The following is a 25,252-nucleotide window of genomic DNA, read 5'->3' as shown; positions in this document are numbered from 1 at the left end:
GACAAGACAGTACTACACTGACTACCAATAAGTATTTGGACACCTATGCAAATGACGATATCTGCGATCCTAAGGTACGTCAAGGACTCCGCCTGTATATATCGTGTAGGAAACAGCATCGGCTTTAGTCGCATGCAAAATGCCTCGCAATTCGGACATCTCTGATTTCGAGAAAGGTATAATTATCGGGTATCACAAATGTGGCCGATCCTTAAGGGACATATCTAGCGATCTGAAGTACCCAAAATCGACAATGGCCTATGTGATTAAGAAGTGGAAGGTGAGCGGTGATTGTCGGAATGCGCCCCGAGTCGGCAGACCAACGAAACTGGGAGATAGGGACCGACGAGTGCTGTCTAGAGAAATTCGGAAGAACTGCACCCAACCGATGGCCCTCATCCGCGAGGAGTTTCAACAGGCATTCCGGGAGTATTGTTTCAATGAATACCATCCGTAAGGAAGCACATCTGCTTGGTTTCCATGGTCGTGCTGCTGCCCATAAGCCTTTGATCACAAAAGTCCAACCACGCTGCTCGGTTAATGTGGTGCAAAGCACATCTAAATTGGACCGTAGATCAGTGGAAACGGGTTCTTTGGAGTGACGAATCAAGGTTCACCCTTTACCGTTAGGATGGCAGGGTCTGGGTCTGGCGTCTACCTGGAGAACGTCTCCTGCCAGAATGCATTGTGCCAACAGTCAAGTTCAGCGAAGGTGGAATTATGGTCTGGAGTTGTTTCTCCTGGTATGGGCTAGGACCCTTGGTCGCCATTCATGATAAGCTCAACTCCGATGCCTGCTGCACTATTTTGGATGACAATGTGCTTCCTACGTTGTGGCAGTTTTACGGGTTGGACCCGTGTTACTTTCAGGACGACAATGCCAGTTGTCATGTTTCGACGTTAACCAAGGCTTGGTATGGTGTCAATGGAGTTCATCGAATGGACTGGCCTGCCCAGAGTCCAGACCTGAACCCTATCGAGAATCTCTGAGACGAGTTGCATCGCCGAATTCAGGGGTGCACTACCCGTGCGAAATCGGTAAAGGAACTCCTATGTCTTCCCCAAGCCGAGTGGAAGAAAATACCATTAGCTGTCATACAAAGACTTGTGGAAAGTATGCCCCGGAGGGTCCACTCTGTAATTACCTCTCGTGGAGGCTCTAACAACTATTGATTTTGAATAAAGTTAGTTTTTCTTTTCTATCACAGGTGTCCAAATACTTATTGGTAGTCAGTGTATAACTGAGGATTAGAATATAAATCTTCGAAAATATTTGCTATAAAAATTGTTCTATTAATGTCATTTAAAATTGTATGACTTTAAATTACTTACAACTGAAGTAATGATTATTGAATTATAAATGAAATGAATTGACTTAACTTACCATCCATACAACCATCTGGTCCCAAAACTGTGCCTTCCGGACAAATGTCACATTTCATTCCCAGAATTCCATGTTTACACACACATCGTCCAGTCATTTGCTCACAATCGTCACGGGCAGAACCTTGCATATTGCAATCACAAGCTAGGAGGAAATGTGTTGATAAATATTATCAAAAGCATTAAAAATTCAGATTATAATTTATATTATCATCTCTATTAGGCATAATATTTCTCTGTAATATATATTAAATCTTAACTCATAACTTTAGTGATTTTATAAGTACAAACTAGATATTGTATATGAGTGATACTATATAATAAATACACAAATAGCATTTTAATTGATATACTTAAATTTATACAACTTGTATGCGTCCGAATACTACTTGAACCATTTAAAATTTACTGTTTAATTAAATGATGAATATATAAAAAATATCGGATCCTCCCTTGCGTGGTTTCCCGATGTAACTGGTCGCGCTAGAACCTGGAAGCGACGTAGTTCCAGTCCCATCTGTTCTATTTCCATTTATGCAACATCCTGGTCACGGCACCATTGTTGAATATCTGAAAGTTTATCTTAAATTTGGTGGTTTTAATACCTTTTTAAAATTTTGAACTTTGATTCAACTTATGGTGCCGCACAAATTAACTAAAAAAATAATATAATCAAAACAAATCTAATTCATATTAATCAAAGATCAATCGAATAAACAATCGTATAGTGGTAATACAAATTAAATTTTCGGTTAGCGTTGTGAGTAACCTGTGCAAAGGAAAAATCAATAACCCAAATTCAATAAATCCCCATGTTTTTTAAAAGCCTCCCAGCTCAAACAAATGGAGGAACATGACAGACCACAGTAAATTATACACTAAATTAAACAAATGAAACATCTACAAATTAACCTAACGATGTAAATTAACATATATATCATTTTAAATCTTACACTTATGTTAAGTGTTGGTGTTCTAAATTTTTTTTAACATTCCATAATTCACAATTTAGGTGGTTGTACCAATTTTCTAATCATTCGTTTACAGGTATATTTAAATAACTTGTCATTACATAAATCTTCAAATCATTTCGTTTACAAGTACATTAATATAACTACTCATTATTTAATTCTTCTATTCACTTCGTTTACACGTATATTAATGCAAGTATCATTACTCGGTTACAGTTTAAATAGAAAAGACAAAACAAAACAAAAATCACTCACAGGGTGAAGTTTATACATCAAACTCCTATATTCTCGTGTGTGTCATCATCGACGGATAAATACGGAGTTTTAAATAGTTCAAAGATTGTCCTGCTTATTTCGTTGACTGATTAATACGGAGTGTTAATAGTTCAACATTTCGCTGACCATTCGAAGAAATCCACAAAACCCAAATCGTGCTGTTTGCCGGATGCAGGTAAATGATACACACTGCATTCAGGAACACTTCAATCAAGTCAAAACCCCAGGAAAATACTGGTAACTGGCAGCTTTTTTTAAATCAGGAACACTCTCAATCAGGAACGCTAACGCTTCAACAAAATCAAGACCCAAGGAAGACACAGGTATTGGGAAGCTTTTTTTAAATCCGAAATAGGAACCTTATCAGGAGCGCTTCAATAAACCAGGAAAAACGTCTTGAAAGGGATCAAACTGGAAGGGCACTAGGCAGGATAAACAAGAAAGCCACTGGTATCTGCATTACCCTGAGAATACCTATTTACAATTCTCGGAAAATTATAATGGAGAAACGACGATGCTATAAATTTTTGCGATGAGCTCTAGCGCCCTTTTTTTTAATGTAACTTCTTATCTGATCAAAGCCGGGAATCCATAGCCGTAGCCCGCTGGTACACGCTGCTCGCGAGAGCAAGACCCGCAAGGGTCAAGAACCCACTTTTTTCTTTTTCCTTCTTCTTCAAAAATCAGAATCCGAATAAATTTTAGCCTGCTGCAAGCACCCAGGAAATCTCGGTTTCTCCGCCTCTTGTAAAGGATCTATGCCATCACGGAAGAAGTGATTTTATTAAATAAAGTGCTAAGGTGGACTGAAATATCATCCTTGAAACTCTTTGGTGTAATTCAGTTTTTGAATTAAACAGTGTTGAACTTAAATTTCTTCTCTGTTAATTGATTTATCTAGTTTTACAATTGTGTAGACTAAAACAACGCCATTTTTTTCCTTATCGGCAACTATCGGTTTTCCATACCGTCATTGTTCCCCTAACAAATCTGGTAACATTTCAGCTGATAAATCGAGCTACAAATAGCTCTGAGTAGTATCAGTTAAAAAACATGCATTTTATGCATTACACGTTCGGCTACAATTTTTATTTATTTTCCAAAGCTGGTGATTTTTGATTGTGGCAATAAATGACCCAATTTTTTTAAACGTTTATCAGTAAATAACTCAATGCTATTCAATGCCTTTTACAAAGGTGTCTTCTTTATTCTTCGTTTGGTTCAACTTCCGTTGTAAAATCAGGCAGTTCATGTGCTTTTCTTAACAATTCGTTTAACTTCTCCGTTGCCATTGCTTCCACTTCTTGCTTCCACTTTACAGTTATTACAATTTCTTTAGCTTCATATTCAACTGATGAAATTCCTTTAAAATTTTTGATAATTTCTAGACAGGACTGTGATGCCAGTAAGCATTTAGTGATGGCGAAAGAACGCTGTATAAATGAAATTCAAGTATTGGACAAATCAAATGTAAATAATTATGATACCGCGTATAGGCAAAATCAGGTTTCGCAATTTCGCGCTTATTGTACTCTGAAATTTGACGACAACATAGCTAATTTCTCACGTTTCTGGCTCGAAAAATTTTGATAGATATCTATAAGTATTTTTATTATTATTTTACTATCTATAAGTATTATCTAATAATCTATAAGTATTATCTATATTTCTTACTCAGGAAATGGACGTTTTGTTACGTTAACGTATTTACAACAGAAAAAAATTAAATAATTATAATTCTCTTTTATAGTGATTTTAAATATCCCAATGATGCAAACTGAGATTTCACTCGAAGAATATTTGTGAAAGAAATTCTCGCACATTTGATAATTCTAGTCAAAAGCTTCGAAGCCTTTTAATACGCTTCATATAAAGTTTTCTAAACAACATTCTTCTTTAAATAGTCACTCCGGAAACTTTGTTAAATGCCACAATTCCAGTTTACGTCCTTATATCGTGTTCGTTAACTAAAGTTCTTGCCGAAATATCGTCCTAGAAAACTTTAGAAAGTGGCGCACAACTAATTTATCTTCTTTTAAGTTCTCTAAATAGTTTTCTCCCAGAAATTATCTTCGCGGAAACTATGCTATCCGAATTTTTAGTAGGTCGACTGTCTGTCCAGTCGCCAAAAAGGAAAAGGAAAAGCCTCATTTTTCTTTAAGTAATGTTTTTACTGAATTGTTATTTCATGATTCTTATAAATGTCTGGGTTTATTTTGAGATAGCTGCTCCCAATAAAAAGTTGACTATGATAACGCAAGTTCGTCAAATTTTAACACAGTGCGTCATTTCAATATTTATTTCTGAAAAGATCCCTATTTCCCTAAAAAGTTTGGAATTTTTTAAGGATTTAATCTACATTTTTGCAATATTTGCCTATACAAGAATGAGGATGTTTTTATGAGATCTCATTGGCTGAAACTATTCGTAACCAGTGAAAGATTTTCAGTAATGGTCTTAAAATAAAATTGAAATTAACAAAAATAGATTTTAACGTTTCCCAGTTTAAAATTATTACTGCTTTTTTCTCATCAGTAAAGTTAGTAATTGATTTATGCCTGCACTTAGCGTAACGACAGCAATAATCTATCTATATATATAAAGAAGAAAGTCTGTGCGTTTGTTTGTTCGCTAATAACTCAGTCACTACTACAGCTACATAGGTATCGTCACCAAACTTTCTATAATTCTTTTCTGGGTTCTGGAAAAGGTCATCGTCCACGTTTCTTCAAGAAACGGCTTAATTCAGAGATGTAAATTAAAAACTCTGAAAACTCTAATTTTCGCACTCATTTTTACGCGTGGCAACTGTCTCGCGCGTTGGAGATAAAAATGCTTTATTTCGAAAAGGTCTGCTACTACTCGCTTTCAAATCGCAAAGTTTGTTAATTAAAAAAATATGCTTTGCAAAATCTATACATATAAGGAAGAATGTCTGTTTGTGTGTTTGTTCGCGTTATTGATTTCTGATTTATCTTGATAAATGTTTTCCACATTTAATCGACTAAAATTGAATATAAATGGAATATTGGATGGAACTTGAGTTTTTACGACCATTTGATTTAGAATGATGAAAATCAATATAAACTGTGTGCCATTGTTGCTGATATAATGGGAGAGAATTAGTTTATTTTTCTATCGTAATATTTATGTGGGTTCCATATCGCATCAGACTGAAAAATGTATGACTATGAATCGTATTATTTGCATAGTTATTAGAGAAGGACTACAGCGGTATTGTTCTCTCCGTTGTTAGATGCATTATTCAAAATCTAACTTGACGGCCATTGGGTACTTCCGCTAGTACTGTATATTTTGCCAAATAAATATAATAAAGTACTCTAATATAATAAAGTACTCTAAAATAGTCTAGCTGAAAAAATAGTCTAAAGATCAACATTTAGCAGTTTAATATCAAACACTATTGCTGAGTTACGCGAACTATTGAATCTGCTGATAAAAGTGTAAAATAGTCTTACGAAAGGGTATGAGGTGAAAAAAACTAAGAGTTAAAATCTTAGAGAATGTAGAGATTTTTGAATAATCTGTTGTTTCTCCGCTTTATATCATAAAATGTTGGTATTATATGAATAGTGAAACTAATTGTTTGAGATAGAAAACATCAAATTTCAGGTCAAAATAGTGATATTAATCACCAGATTTGTTTCTTTTTTCGAACCGATATAATAAATTACGCACAGCGTTTATATATTATTTACGTCTTCCTCCCCAAAAATAAACTCTATCTCAGACTGCATGAATTTAAGTGCCTGAAGTATTCTTATAGATTAAGGGAATAAAACGCACTCATTTACTATTCAACGCATTTTATAAACAGCAGATTTTAAGTCTGCCACAGTTATGTACTGCAAATTATTAAATAAAGTAAAAAACAAAGTAGACGTTTTATACCAAATTAGCTCAGAATACTGCTGTAGTAAAACTGAAAGACTTTTTTAACACTCTGTGTCTATCTCTCTATTTGATTTTAAAATTGGATTATAAGTTCATTTAACATAGAGCTGTTTGGCTTTTGTAGGTGTTATATGAATATTTAATATTGCACCAGAGAATAAATTCAGGGTGTTACATGAAAATAGTAACGTTTCTAATTTCTGCAACCCTTTGTGGACAATAAAGCAGTTTCACTTACGTAACTGTGAGGACATGAAATGTTGGAAACGACTTTACTCCAAAGGGAAGTAGGATTTTGTCACTAAGACAAATTAATTTTAATGTAGAATTTGGTGTATAGTATTTAATACGTTACTCACTAAAATAACGCAAGAATTTAATCTTGAAGTTCTAGGCAAGTAATGAGAAACGTGATCCTTTATATTAAATAACCAGACTTCATAAATATAAGTCTCATCTGTTGAAGCTATTGCCTAACTAGAAAGCCGACTTCGTTTACTACGTCGTTTCATTAAAAGATAAAATTCACAATTCTTCATATTTTAATTGCGCAAATTTAATTCCTGGAGTTAGTTGTAGCGGACGAATGTAGGATTTATTTTAGCTTTTATACTTTCGTTCTTATGTTGCTATTCCGATATTTTATTCTTATAGATCTATTCTAAACACTGCTTACTATGGGCAAAAACTATTTTTTTTTTTGAAAATAAAGAAAGAAAGGCTTATAAAATAAAAACACTTCATTAAACAACTTACGAAAAAAAAAACACTTGCTACAGAAAGGATATTTAATGGCTATGATCTGGATGGCTGAGAAGATCATTTATGTTTCGGAAATACACTGCTGGCCATTAAATTTGCAACATCAGGAAGAAATGATCTGACGATCGTCAAAATCACATGAAAGGATGAAGAAGATGGGATTTAGAAATGATTAGTATTTCAGCACATTTAGACGACACAGGAGAGAGAAACGACATCTGAAACACTGCATAAAAGAAAAGTTGTGTAGCGGATTACTAATTTGGAAAAAGCTTTGTAAAGGTGGAATTTGCTCAGAATATCGTGTTATGTCTCGAACAATACTAAACAGCAAGTTTTGAAATTCCATAAAGGTAGGATCGTTGTCTATCGAAAGTGTAGATTATCGTTCCATGATATCGCCGGTCGCGCTGGTCGACATCCGACCACTGTCACGCGAATATGTAATCAATGGATTGCTGAGGGTCATACTGAAAGGCATGTAGGATCTTAACGCCCTCCCATGACTAACGCCAGAGAGGACAGACATATTGTGAGGTCAGCTCTGCAAAACCGTACGACCATATCACGGACCATTATTCAGGAAATAGGTATGTTTGTAGCATGCCCTGTATCAGCTTCTAAGGTACATCGACGTTTAAAACAGCGTGGACTAACAGCAACGTGACCATTACTTCAGCTTCCCTTGACAATGCAGCATAGAGAGAGACGGCGACTCTGCTGCGCCGAATGACAAAACCGCGTACAGGAGTGGCTCAATGTAGCCTCTTCAGAAGAGACCCGGTTCTACGTGCAGTATTCAGATGACCATATACGTGTCTGGAGTGTCCAAGGAGAACGCCTGCCGCCCGCTTGCATTGGATATCTGTATAAGTGCCCTGCACCCGATGTGATGGTTTGGGTAGCCAACTGTGTACATGACACGCACATTTCTAGTTCGGGTCGACAGTAATTTGAACGCAGATCAGTATATTTCTGACATCCGGTAGTTGTGCCCTAAGTTCGAGGACCCCAAACACCATGTTCCAACAAGATAAAGCAAGAGTAAACGCTGCACGTCGTGTTCTTGACTTTCCTCAATACGCATGAGACATGCGACAGAGGACATAGGCACCACCCCTCTACCAATACGGTTAATCGGTATAGCGCCACGTCCACCTTTATCTAGATAACCATACGTGTTCATTGTGCTAATATACTAATATATAAACATACATACAAATTTGGTACTTCATACAGTGGCGTTACAGCTAATTAATGTTAGACACTGGATAATACATTGCCATGTTACAAGGTGTATGCAAAAGCATGGATACGGTAGCATATATACATAACGTGTGTACTCATATGTTGAGTACACTATGATCCTTTGAAGCATTATCATTAGATTACAGAGGACATGTACATACTGAAATATTAGGTGAGTAATGTTATGATGGAATAAGTAATTAGTACAGTGAATTAAAATTTAGACCCTAGATTAGTACTGTGTGGTACAGTGTCTTGCTTCTGAATTATTTGTACTGTTTCCTAAGTACATTAACCAATGTACAAAGATATTAAAACATGTGTATTAGGTACACAGTAATTAGTGGATACCCAAGCGTTAGGTAAGTGCTACTTTAACATACATTAACAATAGGTACTTAATACAATGCTGAACAGATAATTGGTGCAATTAATTTTAGAGTGGGGTTCTAGTTAGTTCTTTGCGATACGGTGCCGTGTTACAGGATAAAATGCGCAGATGCATAGTTACATTATCATATATACAGAACATAAATTCATATACATATATACAGATATTTTGTATACAGAACATAAATTCATATACTTATATACAGATATTTTGTATACAGAACATAAATTCATATACTTATATACAGACATTTTGTATACAGAACATAAATTTATATACATATATACAGACATTTTGTGTACAGACACATTAGGTACATGATTATTCAGTGCGTAATAGATGTATATTAACTATACAGTGCCAAGATATGTGATAACACTAGTAGATACATGGGTACAATTACATATATACAAGGACATACAGAATTACATATAGACAAAAGCGTATATACGCTTATATTTGGTACATAATAGTCATTGGTGACATAAACATTTGGTACTTACTTCATACACTTAAACTCTAGATCTATAAAATAATGTTATAACTAGTAATAGGTGATTAATTTCATAATAGGACACTAAGTTGATATTTTGCCTTAGTGTGTCACGTTACGTAGAAATGTATGCGGGTGCATGGGTACAGCTTCCTATTTACAATGCTATACCGTTTTCCTATTTACAATGCTATACCTATTTACAATGCTTATATCATTCGAATTGATAATCAATAGTTACATAGCACATTTATATACATGAGCAGATGGTACATTGTAGAGGGCCGTTGAGGATAATTGATGCAATTAATTTTATAGTATTTTAAAAATAATGCATTTATACGCAATTATAAGGTGCATAATTGTCATTGGGTACATATACATTAGACGCATAATACATATACATATTCATATATTAATTTCTTAATACAATGCTAGGTCAAGTAATTGGTGATGTTATTTTTACATGTAACATGATTTCCTCAATACACAGGGTATTCGACTGCTGCCCTGTCCTTCAAGGTCTCCATATCTGTCACTCATTCAAAACACCTGATCATCGGTTGCTGAGAGACTGGTCCGCCACTTCTTCCCAGCTAATACTGTCATGGAGGTAAGAAATGGAGGAGGGGCCATTCCGCGCTAGAAGTGAAGCACTGCTTTGAAGCTTGGGTCACCAGACGGGGTGTTGTTTGTTTACATTCAGAAGTTCGCTTGACAAGATTCTGATAGTATTTCGACGCACGACAGTTCCATAGAAATCGAAAAAGGGACACTCTCGCATGAAAGAAACATTCATAGTCTAATGGATAATGGCAATTTGTATAGTTTACTGACATTTACGCAAAAATCACATCTTGGTTATTTTTCGATAACTAACAATAGAGATTTTGATTATGAATTTGTTTTATAGAATTCTAAGCTGTTGCACTACAAAAATATAGATTTTAAGAAAATTGCTAAAAGAGATCTGTCAAAATTTATTTTCTAGAAGATTTGAAAAGTTTGAAACTTGATGGCTAAATGTAAATATAAAATTATGTATGTTAAAATATTTGTAATTAGGCACATAGGTCAGATTAAGTTTTTATTAAATAGAGTAACGCATGCAAGGACTATCTGCCTAAAGAGAGAGATGCCATCGTGGAGGAATTTTGAAGAAAAACTGACCTTTGAGTGGGTATTAAAAATAATACTTATAATTTTCATTCAAATTATATTCATATATATATTTATGTAAAACTTTCGGGTGTATGCTAAATTAGTGTAAATTACTTTACACGAAAAATTTAGTGAATGCACAGAAATTAAAGATTTGCACATGCCGGAAATGATAAATAGGAAATATGAATGGGTATTTATGCATGTGCTTGCAAAAATCATGTATCTGCCTTTGACAAAATACTTAAATATTCATTAAATTATTTATAAATGTATTTGAAATGAAGAATTTATTCCCTTATAAACAACTGTGAAAGTACTGTGAAGAAATCTAATGATTAAATGTAATTTATAATGATTATAAATGTTAATAATAATTTAATTTATAATGATTATAAATGTTATCTAAATATATAATAACCTTAATATCGAATTGTAAACATAAATTGAAATCCTGTTGACAAATACGTTATAAAACTATTTAAGCAAGAATTGTTCGTATTGGAAAGCAATCTGTTAAAAGGTATTGTAAAGCAAATGCTATGAGATGCGCACTTAAGAACGTAGTAAAGAGTTTTGGAATATGTATTGTTGAAATGAAGGGTAAAAAAAAAATCTGATAAGTATAATTAAAAGAATTATTCCCTTTACATTTTATAATAACTCAGTTACAAGTTTTAAATAATACTTAAAAAAAAAAAAATTATTTTATTCCCTTTCAGAAATGTTCGGAGAAAGTCAAATACTATTTAATTCCTAATAATTCTCTAATTTAAAATGAACTGAATAGAGCATTAATTATAAATTGACTTACATTTTTCGATTTAAAAGAAGCCAAAAAATCATGTCATATTTAAGAAAGTATTTTAGGAAGAAGCTCTATAAATAGAAAAGAAATAATGCATAATTTTAATATTAATAATACAATAAACTTTGATCTTAATTTTTGTACCTTAACCGAATAAAATCGAATTACCTTAATTTTTTTTTTCTAATGTAATTAACGAAAACTTGTGAAAATATTTCATTCAAATTAAACCATTCTGAGAAAACTGTCCTGTGAAAAGTATAGCATTTAATTTCGTTCAGAATGAAATGTTGTTTAAAAATATGTTGTTTTCACATACTTAGGACTCTGAAGTGTTGTAGAAAAAGAAAATATATACATTTATATGTATATTTGCGACGTAATTACAAAATATTTACACCCGAACGCGTCAAATCCCATAGAACTCAATGGTAAATGACCCAATGTTTTGGTCACCACGTAGGGATCGCCGGTGCTTCAGAGCAGGGTACGGAGAAACTTGTTTAGGGCGACTCCTTCTTACTTCCTACCTCCATGAATACTGTTGATGAAGTGTGGCATAGACTTGAGGCAGCATTGAATGAGTTGCACATTTCTGTCGTCTTCAGGCCATACTATTTACGTGCAATTAATATCTTTTTTGTATTTGCTTTCCTTCATGGTGCTGCAATTTTAATGGGCACTATTTTCTAACTGAACCAACAATCTGAAGAATATTTTAATATTGAAAAATTTTATGGACGAAAACATTACAAATTTTTTAATAAAATACATTTTATAAACTCAAATCAAAATAAAATAAAAATTTAACATGAAATTTTTAGAATTTTAGGTTCACAGTAGTTTCCAAATGTTATAAAAGCTATATATTAAAATGGAATTAAATTATGAAACAGAATGTTTTAAACTGTGCGCACAAGTTGGAAACATGACGAAAAATGTTGTCACAAAGCGGATTAAATTATAAAAATATTTGTGGCAACACAAACTTTCTGATTACTATTTCAGAAAGCAGCTATATTATGTAGTCAGCTGTGAAAAGTTGGTAGTAATTGCTTTTAAAATAAATAAGTTATACCAATTCTTGCAACAGTCACATATTTGAACATCTTATGGGTTTTGACCCCTTAAAATAATAAAAAAATAAGTAAAATAAAACTAATAGGCGATAGTCTGGAAATCAAAGAAAAGAAAATACAATATGTCAAGTATAGCAGTGCCAACTATGACGTGCATTCTGTGAGGAATGCCAATTGTGAATGGCACACAAATTTCTGTATGGAAATTATGCACAAGAAATTCCGGCCGAGGTGTGAACAAGATGGTCGGTCGTCCGATGCAGGTTAAATTAATGAAAATGAGAAAAAGTATGTTTAACAAAATCTGCATGAAAGACATTGACTAAATGCTACGGAAATTTGAACTATAATGAAAATTTTGGAATAACATATAATATTAATTTTTACAAGTGGAGTTTTAATTTTATAAAATACATACAATAATTTGTACAATAAATCCTTCTGAGAACATAATATATAGACTTCTTTAGTTTCATATCAATAAATTATTTCATGACCATGTAGTGTTTTAGCTGCAAAAGAAATTGGTTGTGTATATTGCAAATACTAAGTCATTGCTTAATTTGTCGAAAAAAGTATAGTTTGGTTACTATCTGCCAATAAATGAAAGCAGATTATTTCTTAATTATACAGAACTTTCTTGAAATAAAATACGCTAAACAAACAAACAAAAAAAAAGTTGGCGTACATGCGGCATAAAAATGTATAAGACAATCCAATCCGATTTTTTTAACATATGCATAATGCTTTTATTGCAGATATTTGGAGCTCTTCTGTATACAAAATAGGCGAGAAGAAAGTCAAATGAAGCCTTTCTAAGTATTTAATACAAATAATCTAAAATTTTACCTAAAAAAGGAACTTGGCTGACAAGTTCAGCAAATCATAAAACAGAAAATCAGAAAGTTCTTTTTTCCCTATGCTAATTTATTTTTTATTGCTAAGGTAACCCTTTTCTTTTTACTGCCTTAAGCAGCTTAAACTTTCATTCTTGAACATGTTTTCACTTTTTAAAGTCCCAAGGATGCTGAACCAGCATTTATTTCTTTAATGTAAGAATTCTTTTAGTGAGGTACTGGCAACGAAAGACTTCCAGATGCCGATCTCGTAAAATATGTGCTTCCCTATTGTAGACATTCCTTAATAAGACACAAGATCTTAAAATTTTAGCGAATTTTTTAAATATTTCTGAATTTATATTAAGGTCTTTATTATACAGAGTGCTTGAAAAGTTGGTTGTGAGGTTTATTGATTTGAGCATTGATTTCAGCTCATAAAATATCTCAAAATAAGAGAGAAAATACGAAAATAGTTTCTATAGAATGGGAAGACAGATATGTAAATTTGTACTACTTCATTAAATTCTAACATTTGTTATGTGCACCCAAGTAAACAAAAATTACAGATCTATCAACTAGAAACTTTATACACAAACAGAAAATAGATTTACTTAAGACCTGGAATATATTAGCTGAACAATCATGAAAACATTTCTATATGGTTGCGAAATATTGCAAAACATTGTGCTTAAAATTATGCTACTAAATTTTGGAGCTTTTTGGTAATAATACCGAACATTGCACATATTTTGTATTTTCCTATTTGTGGCATCTGCTCATCATGTATGTATGTAGCTGCGAAGCTATCTTAATAAGTCATCTGATCGGCTACGTAGCGAAGTTGGAGTATTCTACAAAAATTCAAGTCAGATTTTCAACAAGAGGTGTGCAAGATAATAGGTTTTATTAAAATGGTTATATTTTTGTTTTATTTACCCTTCGAGTTTACCAACAACTATCAGAGTAAATCTTTAAGTAACATCGGAATCAACCGCCCTTTTAGATTACAAATTCATACATAAGACTCATAGCCATATATTTGTAAACAAATGCAGTTTTTAAAAACAGAAAATAATAAAATTTATAATTCAGCTTTGCAACTGGTGTGTTGGTGTATTTAATTATGGCAAAGTACACGAGGGCTATCTGCCTAAGGGGAGGGATGCCTTCGTGGAGGACTTTCTAGGGAAAACTGGCTCGTATACACGTTACATATGGGAAAAACCACGAAAACGCCCATGAAGCCAACCCGTTCGCGGGATTCGAACCTCGGACCGAACTACCGGTGTTCAGCGACTTTACCGCTCGGCCGCTGGTGGGCTAGAAAATGAAAAATACGTTAATTATGAAGTATGTTTATCAATCGAATTTATTTAACATCCTGTTCGATTTCTAAATTTCTCGTAAACAACGAAGCTTTCAAAGTGCTTACCTAACTTAGTATAATAAATTTTTTAAATATAAAATCTTCTGTTCTTTCGATGGTTTATGGCCAATTTTCCTCCAACATACCTTTGTCCACATTGAGGAAATATAAGTCATAATTATTGGAAAGAATTAGACAATTTGTAATTAGAATGCTATTAATGCCATTTTCGTCTGAAATAAGATCTAGAGCATATTTCATTTATTAGAATACTGCATATCTTGTTACCATATTAATATAGCGTTAGCCATATCTTGTTACAATGTTAATATAGCGTTACCCATATTAACAAGATACTGCATATCTTGTTAATATGGCTAACGCTAAGTTTAGTGTCAAGAATAATTTTTATATGTCGCGATATATAATGTTTTATTTTAAGCTGACATTTGTTTCATTTAAGTAGCTATAAATAATTTTGATTATAGCTAGAGAGAACCCAGAATTTACAATTTTAAAAATAACTTCTTCGTGATAGGAAAAGTTAGAATGTAATCCTTATGACCTGAAGCGGAGCAGTATTTCTTGCAAAATTAATAAATCTCAGAATCAAACATAAACCTTTAACCCTTTGAACGCCAAAATGCCTGAGATGACATTTCATTCAAACGATTACAACCGGCCGAAATGGCCGAGATTTCGATGTTGTTTTCTTCCGTGACCCGAAGGTATGTAGTAGCAGGTGCAGTTTCCCCAAATATATTTTATCAGTTTATTGCATACAGCTTGTACTAAAAGGTTAAGGGAAGCTTCTTTGTAAGGAATAAGAAAGGATTTTTTTTTTAAATCTTCACACCTCTTTGTGCGTTAATGGAAAGGAAGGAAACGGACGGGACGAGTAACTGTTTGGGAAAGGCGTTTTGATACTTTAATCATACATATTAGCGAAGGCTTCGATTTTCGAATGGCTAAGGCGACTATGTCCAGAGAACGAAATCGTCTGGAACATTCATCGCTTTAGGGAGCCTTGAACTGTGTATTCTGTATTACCAATAATGCACTTTCTGATTAATTTCTTCTACTCAGCGTATCTTAAAATACCTATACATTGTGAACATGTTTCTTCTACTTGCTGAATTTGTTCTTTTAAAAGTCTTATGTCATCAGTCAATAGCTAGTCAATTAGAATATAGAATTACAAAATTTTACGCGAATATTCTTTAAAAAATAGATTTTTATTTTGAATTCAATTTATTAAGCATTGCCTTAAAAGAGCAGGCGTTAAATACTCACTCTAAATCATTTAACTGATAGGGATATGATAATTTGTTCCTAAACCTGAGAAGGCGGTATAAGTTGGATGACTATCGGTTGAAGGATTTGTATATAGTGTAATTACTCAGTTGTATATATTGTAAAAAGCTATTTGTCTTCAGACTTATGCTGTTACTAAAAAATGGGCCTATTTCATAACTTTAGTCTGTCTAATAGCTCTTGGACAGTGAAAATTCCTTTTTTTCCTTTCTTAAATTCTTAATCATTGCGACACGAAAATTAGCCAGAAATTGATTAATTTCCATTCACTAGTATTAAAAAAAAATCTTAACAGACAGTTTCACTCAAATAAGAACTTCACATAATACATCCCTAAAGAATTCCGAGTCCTACCCACTACCATAAATTACTTCACCCAAGTCTTACCGACTGATATTATTCAAAGCCGACACTGCCGTTAAGAATTTTTCGGACACCCTACACTTCTGAGTCAGACACGAAGAGAACACTTTGCCGACTCCCCACTAGAAAGAATGTAAGTTACTTAATACCTTTTCTGGCCTTCATATCATCATGTACATTCACTGTTCTTATAATATTTTTTTTTATTTTTATATTATTTTTATATTATTTTTTATTTGTTTTTTCAAAGTTTGCATCATTTATCTTATTTTGTAATCTTCTATGTTTATTTCAACTTTGAATTCTATTTCATAATGACAATTTCCAATGTTTAATTTTTACAAATAATATAGAACTCAAATGCATAAACACGAGGGTGTCGGGGACGGTTACTCGAGTTTTTTCGGATTTCTCTACAGAAATTGCTTTTTACTCCAAATTGAATTGGCTAAAATGCTTCATAAGAATAAGTTCTTTGAGTATCAGCATTGGCTCATAATCCCTTCTATTCGCGGAAATATTTGGCCTGACTAGAATTGCTGGTTTGGCTTTACCTTATAACTTGAGTAAAGACGAAACACATTCGTATTTACGTATTTATTTATTAATTATTTTTCATTGAACGGGAGTTGATTTGTTCCCCTTGAAAAGTCAACTAATTTCCGATCAATGACAATGATTACATGTTTTAATTTTTCCTTTTACAATTGAAATTTTATTCTTCATGATGATTTAACTCCAGTCCCCGTTAAAACATTATTAAAATTTTGCTTTCAAATTACTTCAAAACATCTTTCGAAATATAACTTACCAGTATGGATTCACTCTTTTAAAATAATTCTACTTTAATTAAACTTAGGAGATAATATAATCAATTAATCAATATTGTTTAGGAAATAAATTATTATTAACTAACTTTGCAGCAATTGCGCAAGTAGTAGTAACTTGTTTTCGCACTAAATGAATTTAAGATCATACAACATTATATACATATATATATATATATATATATATATATATATATCTTTGATAACTTCTGAGACTGATGTATATGTATATTTGATACATTCTGAGACTAATATATATATATATATATATATCAATCTCAGAATGTATCAGCCTGATAACACATACAGTGGTCCTATATGCATGCAATTCACATAAATATAAGATATTATTGCAAATAAACAGGAAACGCGAATTTATTTCAGGCACGTTCCAAATCAAGTAGAGAGTTGTGTAAGTGCAGCCCCTTTCTTCGAACCCTGACTTTGATACAACAATTCAAGAATCTATAGAACGAAAAATAGCGGGAAATGTTGCATAAATAACGCCTGTATTACCAAAAATATTGGAATGCAGGAAATGAAGGAGGAAAAAAACCTCTTATTTTAAATTTTCAACTCTGTTTTGTTTTTCATACTTTCCAGATTGATTTGAAATCTACTTGACCAGTACAAAAACGTTCTCTCAGATATACGTTTGGTTTCTTAAGTAGTTCACGTTTACTTCCTATAATTACCAAACAAAATGTTGAAACTGAAGTTTTATTCTGGTTTGATTGCATTTTATATTGTATCTAATAAAAGAACTACTTTTCCTTTAAATTCATATCAAGTTAAAATTGTAATTTTCTTAATTTTTTCTTTGCTAGCATCTTTGAAGAAAGCTAATTCAACAGAAATAAAATTGCAAAGGAAAACGCAACATACAAAATGTCCAACAGCAAGTAACATGCATTTCTAGTTTTTTTTTTTTTTTAATTTTATAGTTTGCTTAAAAGACAGCCCATAATAATATTACCTCACATACAACAGCAGTATGTCACATAACAGTTATTATACTATTATACTTTACTTCTAAAATACACATTGGCTGAAAGAAATACACTTCATTTGTGAATTATATTCCACCAAACATTATATTTTGTTTTTAAGAACCAGGAATTTACACAGAAATTTGCTTTTTAGAAACAGAAACGATACAGGATACATTCTATAGAAAGTTGCATGTAAAAGAATTTATAGAGCAATTAAATGCAACAATTACAATCAAAAAGTTTTTGCACTTCAAGGATTGACATTATAATGTAATTAATTTTGGCTAACGTAATTACATGGTTCAAAAGTTAGTTAATGATTTGACCACTAATGAATCGCATAAATGTAAACTGATTTTTTTTAATGCAGCATTACTCTGTGAATAAGTTTTCAGAAAATGTTAAACGCAGGAAAATCTTATTATATGTTCCTCTTAAGAAACGTATAAAATGCTTAATACAAGTAACCCATTCGATTAACAACGGGAACTCGGACATAAATAATTGGTTTTATCTACTTTAACAATTGCTGGTTTACTTGCTTTCGAATTCATGCTCGGGTGGAAATATGAAACGTTAAGAATTAGAGACTTTTTTGCGTGCGAGGTATTAGTTGCACAGTACTTATTCTTTACACTTCAAGTACTAAAGAATAATCCTGGCGTTCGTCTCTTTGTTATTGAGCGACATCGTAAACATGCTATTTACAGTGAGAATTCTTCTTTCCTCATTTTTATTAACCATAATCAATCCTAGTTTTTAAAGTGAAAGAATTTTAAGTTTACCCTAGGGAAAAGCTTTTGTTTGAAATCCACAGTCTATAAAATTTAGACTGATTCAGTGTGATTTCAAGAGATTTTAAATCTTTCTATGGAATTTTTTTTCTGTTTCTAAAATGGAATTTGTTTTCATTCTTTTCACGTCTTTTCAATTTCTTTGTAAAAACGCTCCGTCTTTGTCTGAAAGGAAAGAAGACCTTTAAGTCAAATCCTCCTAAAATCTATCTGTTGTTAAGCCTTCGTTCAAAAAAATTAATGGCTTATGTACACGCCATGTTTTCATTCTTTCTACAGTTCTTTTAAGTTTTAAACAATATATTAAAGATGCAAATAATTAAAAGGGAATTAACATTGAAAAAAGGCTTCAAATAAAAGAAATCCTGTAAAACTAAAGATGATAGTTTATACCAGTGGTCAACAAACCCTTTTTGGCAACAGCTAGATCGTAAAAAACTTAGAAATGGTTTCAGAAAGCAATATTTTTGCATAGCATTTGTACGCATTTTGTTGACATTTAAAAAGAGAAAGAATAAAATATTTCTATTGATTAATAAGTGTGTTATAGAACAAGTTAAATTGTGTACAAATGCGATGAATGCATTTTTTGTTTTTTTAAGAGATAATATTTTATCACACTGAAGTTCGAACTTAGTACTTTCTGTCGTTAATGTTGTTTTCAAACATTCATCTGTTAATAATGATCTTCATTGTGGCATTTCATATTTCATTTTCGAAAATGTCCTTTCACACTGTATGTACTCACAAATACAGATATAAATCACCAGGCATATGGTTTTAATTGAGCATATTTATTTTCCCAAAACTATCTATGCAATTGATTTGGCTCCATTGCTTTAAACGTCATTTGTAGCACATGATTATTTTGCAACTCAACCAAGTTGAAGATCTGACGGAATCTCCTCAGTTGCACAGTCAAATGGATTTTGAAATATGGAAATTTCCTAATACTTGCATAATAATTCAAATACGCTGTTGTAACGCTTTAATTTAAATTAAAATAATATATCCCCCAAGAATAATTTTGATAACAGATATTTCATTAATATTTGAAATTTTTTATAGCAACGAAAATTATCAAAGTTGTTTAATGTGATTTGGGTTTAAAATAATGCAAAATGTTTGCTATATAACTTTACGATAGAATACGCTTAACATATGAGCGCTGTCTTCCCCTTTAAGTTTAGGTTAAATCCATTAAAATATTCTACGATATCTAGAAAAATTTCTATTATTTTTCTGATTCAAAATATTTATAAAACATTACCATTGCTGACCCATAGAACTGTTCTAAGATAGGGATGTATGGCAGAATCTTTGGCTTCGATTCATTAGCAACCAACGAAAACACTTGAAAGTTTTTGCCTTGCCTTTTAAACGGCTATTGAAGTGACTCTCAATTTCCTCAGCTTTACTAACAGTTGCTCTTTCCGAAAGGCTGACAGATTGGAATAAATCCATTTTCTCTCAACGCATTTCTTCAACTACTCCAAGCAAACTGATTTAATTAAATCACCATTGGTATATGGTTTCTCTGTCCAGCTAATCAATGAACTATTCGTAAGTATTGCTTCAATAGTTAGTACTGTTTGTTAGTTACTGCTTCAATATCGTTTTATATTTTTAGGAATAAACTACACTGTGATGAAGTGTTCGATTTTAAAAATTTCAGTTCTAGCAATCATTCGTTTTTTGTGAGTTTTAAATATTGTGTCGAATGCCTAAATTGTTAATGACAACTTGCACACAACTATTATGTCATTACATAATAAACGTAATACTTTGTCATTTAATTCTATGAGAAAATAATCCACCCTCCATTCTGCTTTAGAACCACGGCATTCAAACTCCATTTTTTCTTCTTCTTATGTGGTCTTGAGAATAGCATAGCAACGGTGGGTAATAAATAAAATGAAATGAAAATAATAAATTATTACAGAGCGTCAATGGTCAGTAAGCACCGACAGACATGACAGATGCGCCGCGTAAGCAAAACTGAGAGAACTGGCAACTTTTATTCGACGACAACGACTGACAACAAAATGCAGATATGCTAGGCCAGTGGCGTCAAATGCGGTTATTATTCATAATTCCCAATCGACTTTCCGCAGTGGTCCTAAAGTGCTAAATTTGATTTATCGAAAAATCTTTCGTGTAAATACAATACGAAGCAGGCAGTGGACTGGATTGGTTTCGTAGCTAACCGATCCCTGGTTTATATGATAACAGTCATAAATAACTGACGGAGACACTGACACTTCCTGCTGATGTTCGTAGTTCGTAGCTTTACGTCTGGTGTCTACTACTGTGAGTATTAACCAGTACGTTAAATTTTAATTACCAGTGGTCATTAGTTTTTTAATATTTTAAGGATACATACTTATGTATCTCACCCGAAGGCGATTAATTTAATGTGTAATAACATGAAATAAATAGTAAGCAAGCACTAGGGCTTAGCTGAGAGCAGGGCTGGCGCCATCTAAGGGCCACTGAAGTATAGATGATCTTGGCTGAGTAGGTCGAAGGCGGCATCAGGAGTCACATGGTGTCAAAATAGAGTTCCGATTGGTCGCTGATCAACTTAAAGTTTTTAGCACTGTGCGTAAATTAGGGATGAATTCTTGAATAGAACAATAAATAATATGTACATGTAATGTATTTGCTTCGGGAAAACTTCTTGCTTCGGGAAAAACTTCCAAAGGAAATGCAGTAATAAGCTTGAAATAGTTGAAGTACTATTTGCGGTAACACTTGACACGTGATACATGTCAGCCAATGGGGTTTGGCGTTGGACCTCACTATTTTTTTTATGGTGTGTGTGTGTGTGTGTGTGTAAACTAGCAAAATTAATTTGAGTGTGGTGAAACGCCGTAAAATTAATAGAGGTAGATGATTATGAGTATATACATGCACGAAGTCCTAAAGCTTTGCAAGAAAAAACAGTTTTTTCTATACAAAAGTATCGCGTTATAGATAATATAAACAATGCACAAAGTCCGTAAGCTTTGCCAGTAAAACATAGTTCTATCTATGCAAGTATCGTAATAAAATATCGTAAAAATGATCTGAGACAACATAAACAGTCTTAAGTAAATAAGTAAAATCTTGAGTAAATAAATGGTATAGTAAAATTCACTCATTTTTCTTCCTGAACATCAGCCGCCTGCTGATGTTCAGGAAAAAAAAAGAGTTATAGGTTTTCAAGTATCAAAACTTCAAGTTTCAAGACTATGGCTTACAGCCCAAAAGATTACTCAAAACATTCCTCTACTGCTTATTATTTTTTTTCTGGTCTACCTGCTTACTGTAATACAAGTGAGAAAATTTTATTCTTAAGCTCATCATATCTTAATATTGATTACCTTATATTTAAAACAATGTTTTATTTTCCGTAAAATAAAATACAAGGTAAACGTTTTCGGATAAAATTAAACAACGAAATTACCCTTTCCTTAACGAATCTTGCAACCCAATTAAAAACTAAACTAAATTAATGATAATACATTTTTATTTACATAGGCATTATTTTTTTTATTTCATTTTTACTATAAAACGTGTTGACTTTTTTTGACTTGCGTAAAATCAAACGCATAAAGTATTTCATTTTAATTAAAAATAAATTTTTATATATATATAGTAAACAAAGAACAACAAGCAATGCACTACGTGTTTGCATCTTCGTTTATGGTAGAGGCTACACATTATGCAGAATATTTTACGTCAGTGTGCATATCGACCCGTTCACTGAAATGAATTTATTATATTTTAAAACATATATTCTACTGTACTACATTTTATATTATTAGAAACAACTAAAATATTAAAACATGTTTTAGTAAAATAATAATTAACGTGATTTTACTTGGCCTCGAAATCATTAGCTATTCAGATAACTATAGTTCTGTGTATGTGAATTGCGGATATTTGGAGTTATCTTTTATGTATGCCTCGCATCGTTTATATCTTAAGTTCTTCAGAAAATCTCTTCCTAAATATTTGTATCAGGTGTTCTTCCTTTTGCTTTCGTTAAAGAATTTAGTTATTAAGAAAGGTAAAAATTTACAGCGTCATCAGATCCTTCTTCTTAATACATTAAGATCAGAATTTGAAGGGTTATTGACAAAATTATCTTTTATTTTAATAATAGCTACTCTATTAAAACACATATCTCAGTGCCTCCAAAAATGTCTACAAATGCCTTTTCCTCTGTGATGTTATAGTATTATAAGAATAATAGAGTTAATAAATATTATATGCACACGCATTAGTAAAACTGAAGTAATGAACATCTTCATCTAATCCCAATGATACTGCCAAAAATAGATGTTTGCAATATATAACATCTCCGCGTGGGAAGAAGTTTAAATGGAGCTTTTGTTTGATTTCATGTTTGAAGAGAGGATTAAGAAAAAGTTTTTTTCGCTCGAATGTAACGACTGTCAAGCATTTTTCCAGATATAACTGCTCCTAATCGTCCATTCTCTTTCTACAAATTTGACATCTGATGTTTACATTCCCTTACTAAAAACGAAAGCTTACTTTAAGTATCATCATTTTGACAGTATTTACGAAAATCATAATCAGAAATCAAAGAATATTTATACTCTGTAACACCTACACTATATTCTTACAGAATATTCTAATAGAATATTTAGAATCTCTGTTAAAGAACCAAAAAAAAAATGTAGAGCAATAAAAAGAATGTAAATGCTAAAAGGTGATATTTTATTTTGTTTAAAGGCAGTCTGAAATTCATTAAAACGGGAAATTTGCAGATGATCGTCTTTTAAAGAATTGAGACTGAAGTTAACATAAATAAAGTGTATCATATCGTTGATCAATAAAGGTTGAACAATTAGAAAGCTAAAGCGGATACAATGATTTTTGCTATATATTATAATTACATAATGAAATTCGCCTATCTTATATGTAATATTGTTTAAAAGTATTAAAAATATCTTTTTATTACATAAGTCATCTAACCGCAATAACAAATTAGGGTCTAAATCAGAGATTTGAACATATATTTTGCAATTAAAAAAAAGAAAAGAAACACGGAATATCAAACTCGAAAAGAAAGTTATTTGTAAATATTCCATAACAAAGTGAGTCTGAAATTATTAATAATTCACAATATTAACAAGGAGAACAATTCAAAATGTAAAAGAATATTATCCAATTTTTGGTGCGTTTCTTACGTTATGATATGATTCTCTCTCTATATATATATGACTTCAACTCTATTCAACTTCAGATATTAGATATAATACACAATCACAAAACACGAACTTTTCAGGAAGCTCTCTATATACTAAAACAACGTTCACTTTATCCATATGGACTTAACACTTATACACATAGTCATAGAGATACTTCTAAAAAATCTATTTTCAGCCAATTTAAGCTTTACAGCAGGAAAATGCAAAGAGGAAAAAGAGGAAGCAAATTAAAAAATAATGCGAGATTTTTATCCACTTTGGGTACACTTGCATTGAAAAAACAATTGAAATGTTTCTTTTGACTCAACTTTTGAACAATTTCCCGAAGAAACTTCTCAACTGGTTACACTATTGTCCTAATAAATTCCTTTTCAAACTAAAAAAAATTCATTCAAGAAAGCTACGACGACATACAAATCATTAAAGACATTATTCTCGATTTTAGTCTTTTCAGACTTTCTAGTAGTCTCACTCAACGCAAAATATATTTTCAATTTTTTCAATTCAAGTCAATTTTCTGCATCCGCAGTTTGACAATATTACTTTCTCAAGAATCATCAGCGATTGTAAAGTTTACTTCCCAGCTGTAGACACAATACCAATGGTTGCATTTAAATATCAAAGACCTTAAGCAACTTTCTCACTAACCAGCATAAAATAGATGAAACAGCAGAATGACATTGTAAGACACCAGTTTACAGCAATTACGTAGATTCTCATCACCAGCACATAGTTACTGGCAACCTGAATATCATACAAAACCATCAACTAAAAACACTAATGAGTTATGGTACAAAATTTAGGCCAGTCAGAAACATAACTAAAATTTACTGTTACAAGACCTTTCGAAAACAACATCAACGAATTTATAGTTAAAGCAAGCTATCAACTGAATTTACCCATAGATACCTTCTTAAAATGGAAGGATAAAATTCTTCAACGCATTTCCACTGAAATCAGTCACCTCAAGTTTAAAAGTACACTGAATTGGTCGCAACTTACATCAGATATTAAAAAATTAAAACAGCTATCTACTAGACTAGAAGAG

At 32.2% G+C, this 25,252-nt stretch overlaps 1 protein-coding gene across 2 annotated transcripts in view; it reads right to left on the bottom strand.

The window, feature by feature from the left end:
* Positions 1-25,252, bottom strand: part of LOC118203430 (agrin-like) — a 686,914-nt gene that overhangs the window by 129,068 nt on the left and 532,594 nt on the right. For both annotated transcript variants that reach the window (XM_085810654.1, XM_085810655.1), the window contains exon 11: positions 1,385-1,528. In XM_085810654.1, the coding sequence (XP_085666780.1) occupies positions 1,385-1,528 (144 nt within the window). The remainder of the gene's footprint in view (positions 1-1,384; positions 1,529-25,252) is intronic.

The sequence above is a fragment of the Stegodyphus dumicola genome, chromosome 2, assembly GCF_044657685.1.
Source record: "Stegodyphus dumicola isolate Sdum_Otavi_A_Nest chromosome 2, ASM4465768v1".
In the NCBI taxonomy this organism is placed as follows: Eukaryota; Metazoa; Arthropoda; class Arachnida; order Araneae; family Eresidae; genus Stegodyphus; species Stegodyphus dumicola.
The sequence above is the reverse complement of the archived record's forward strand: the minus strand, read 5'-3'. Positions and strand labels throughout refer to the sequence as shown.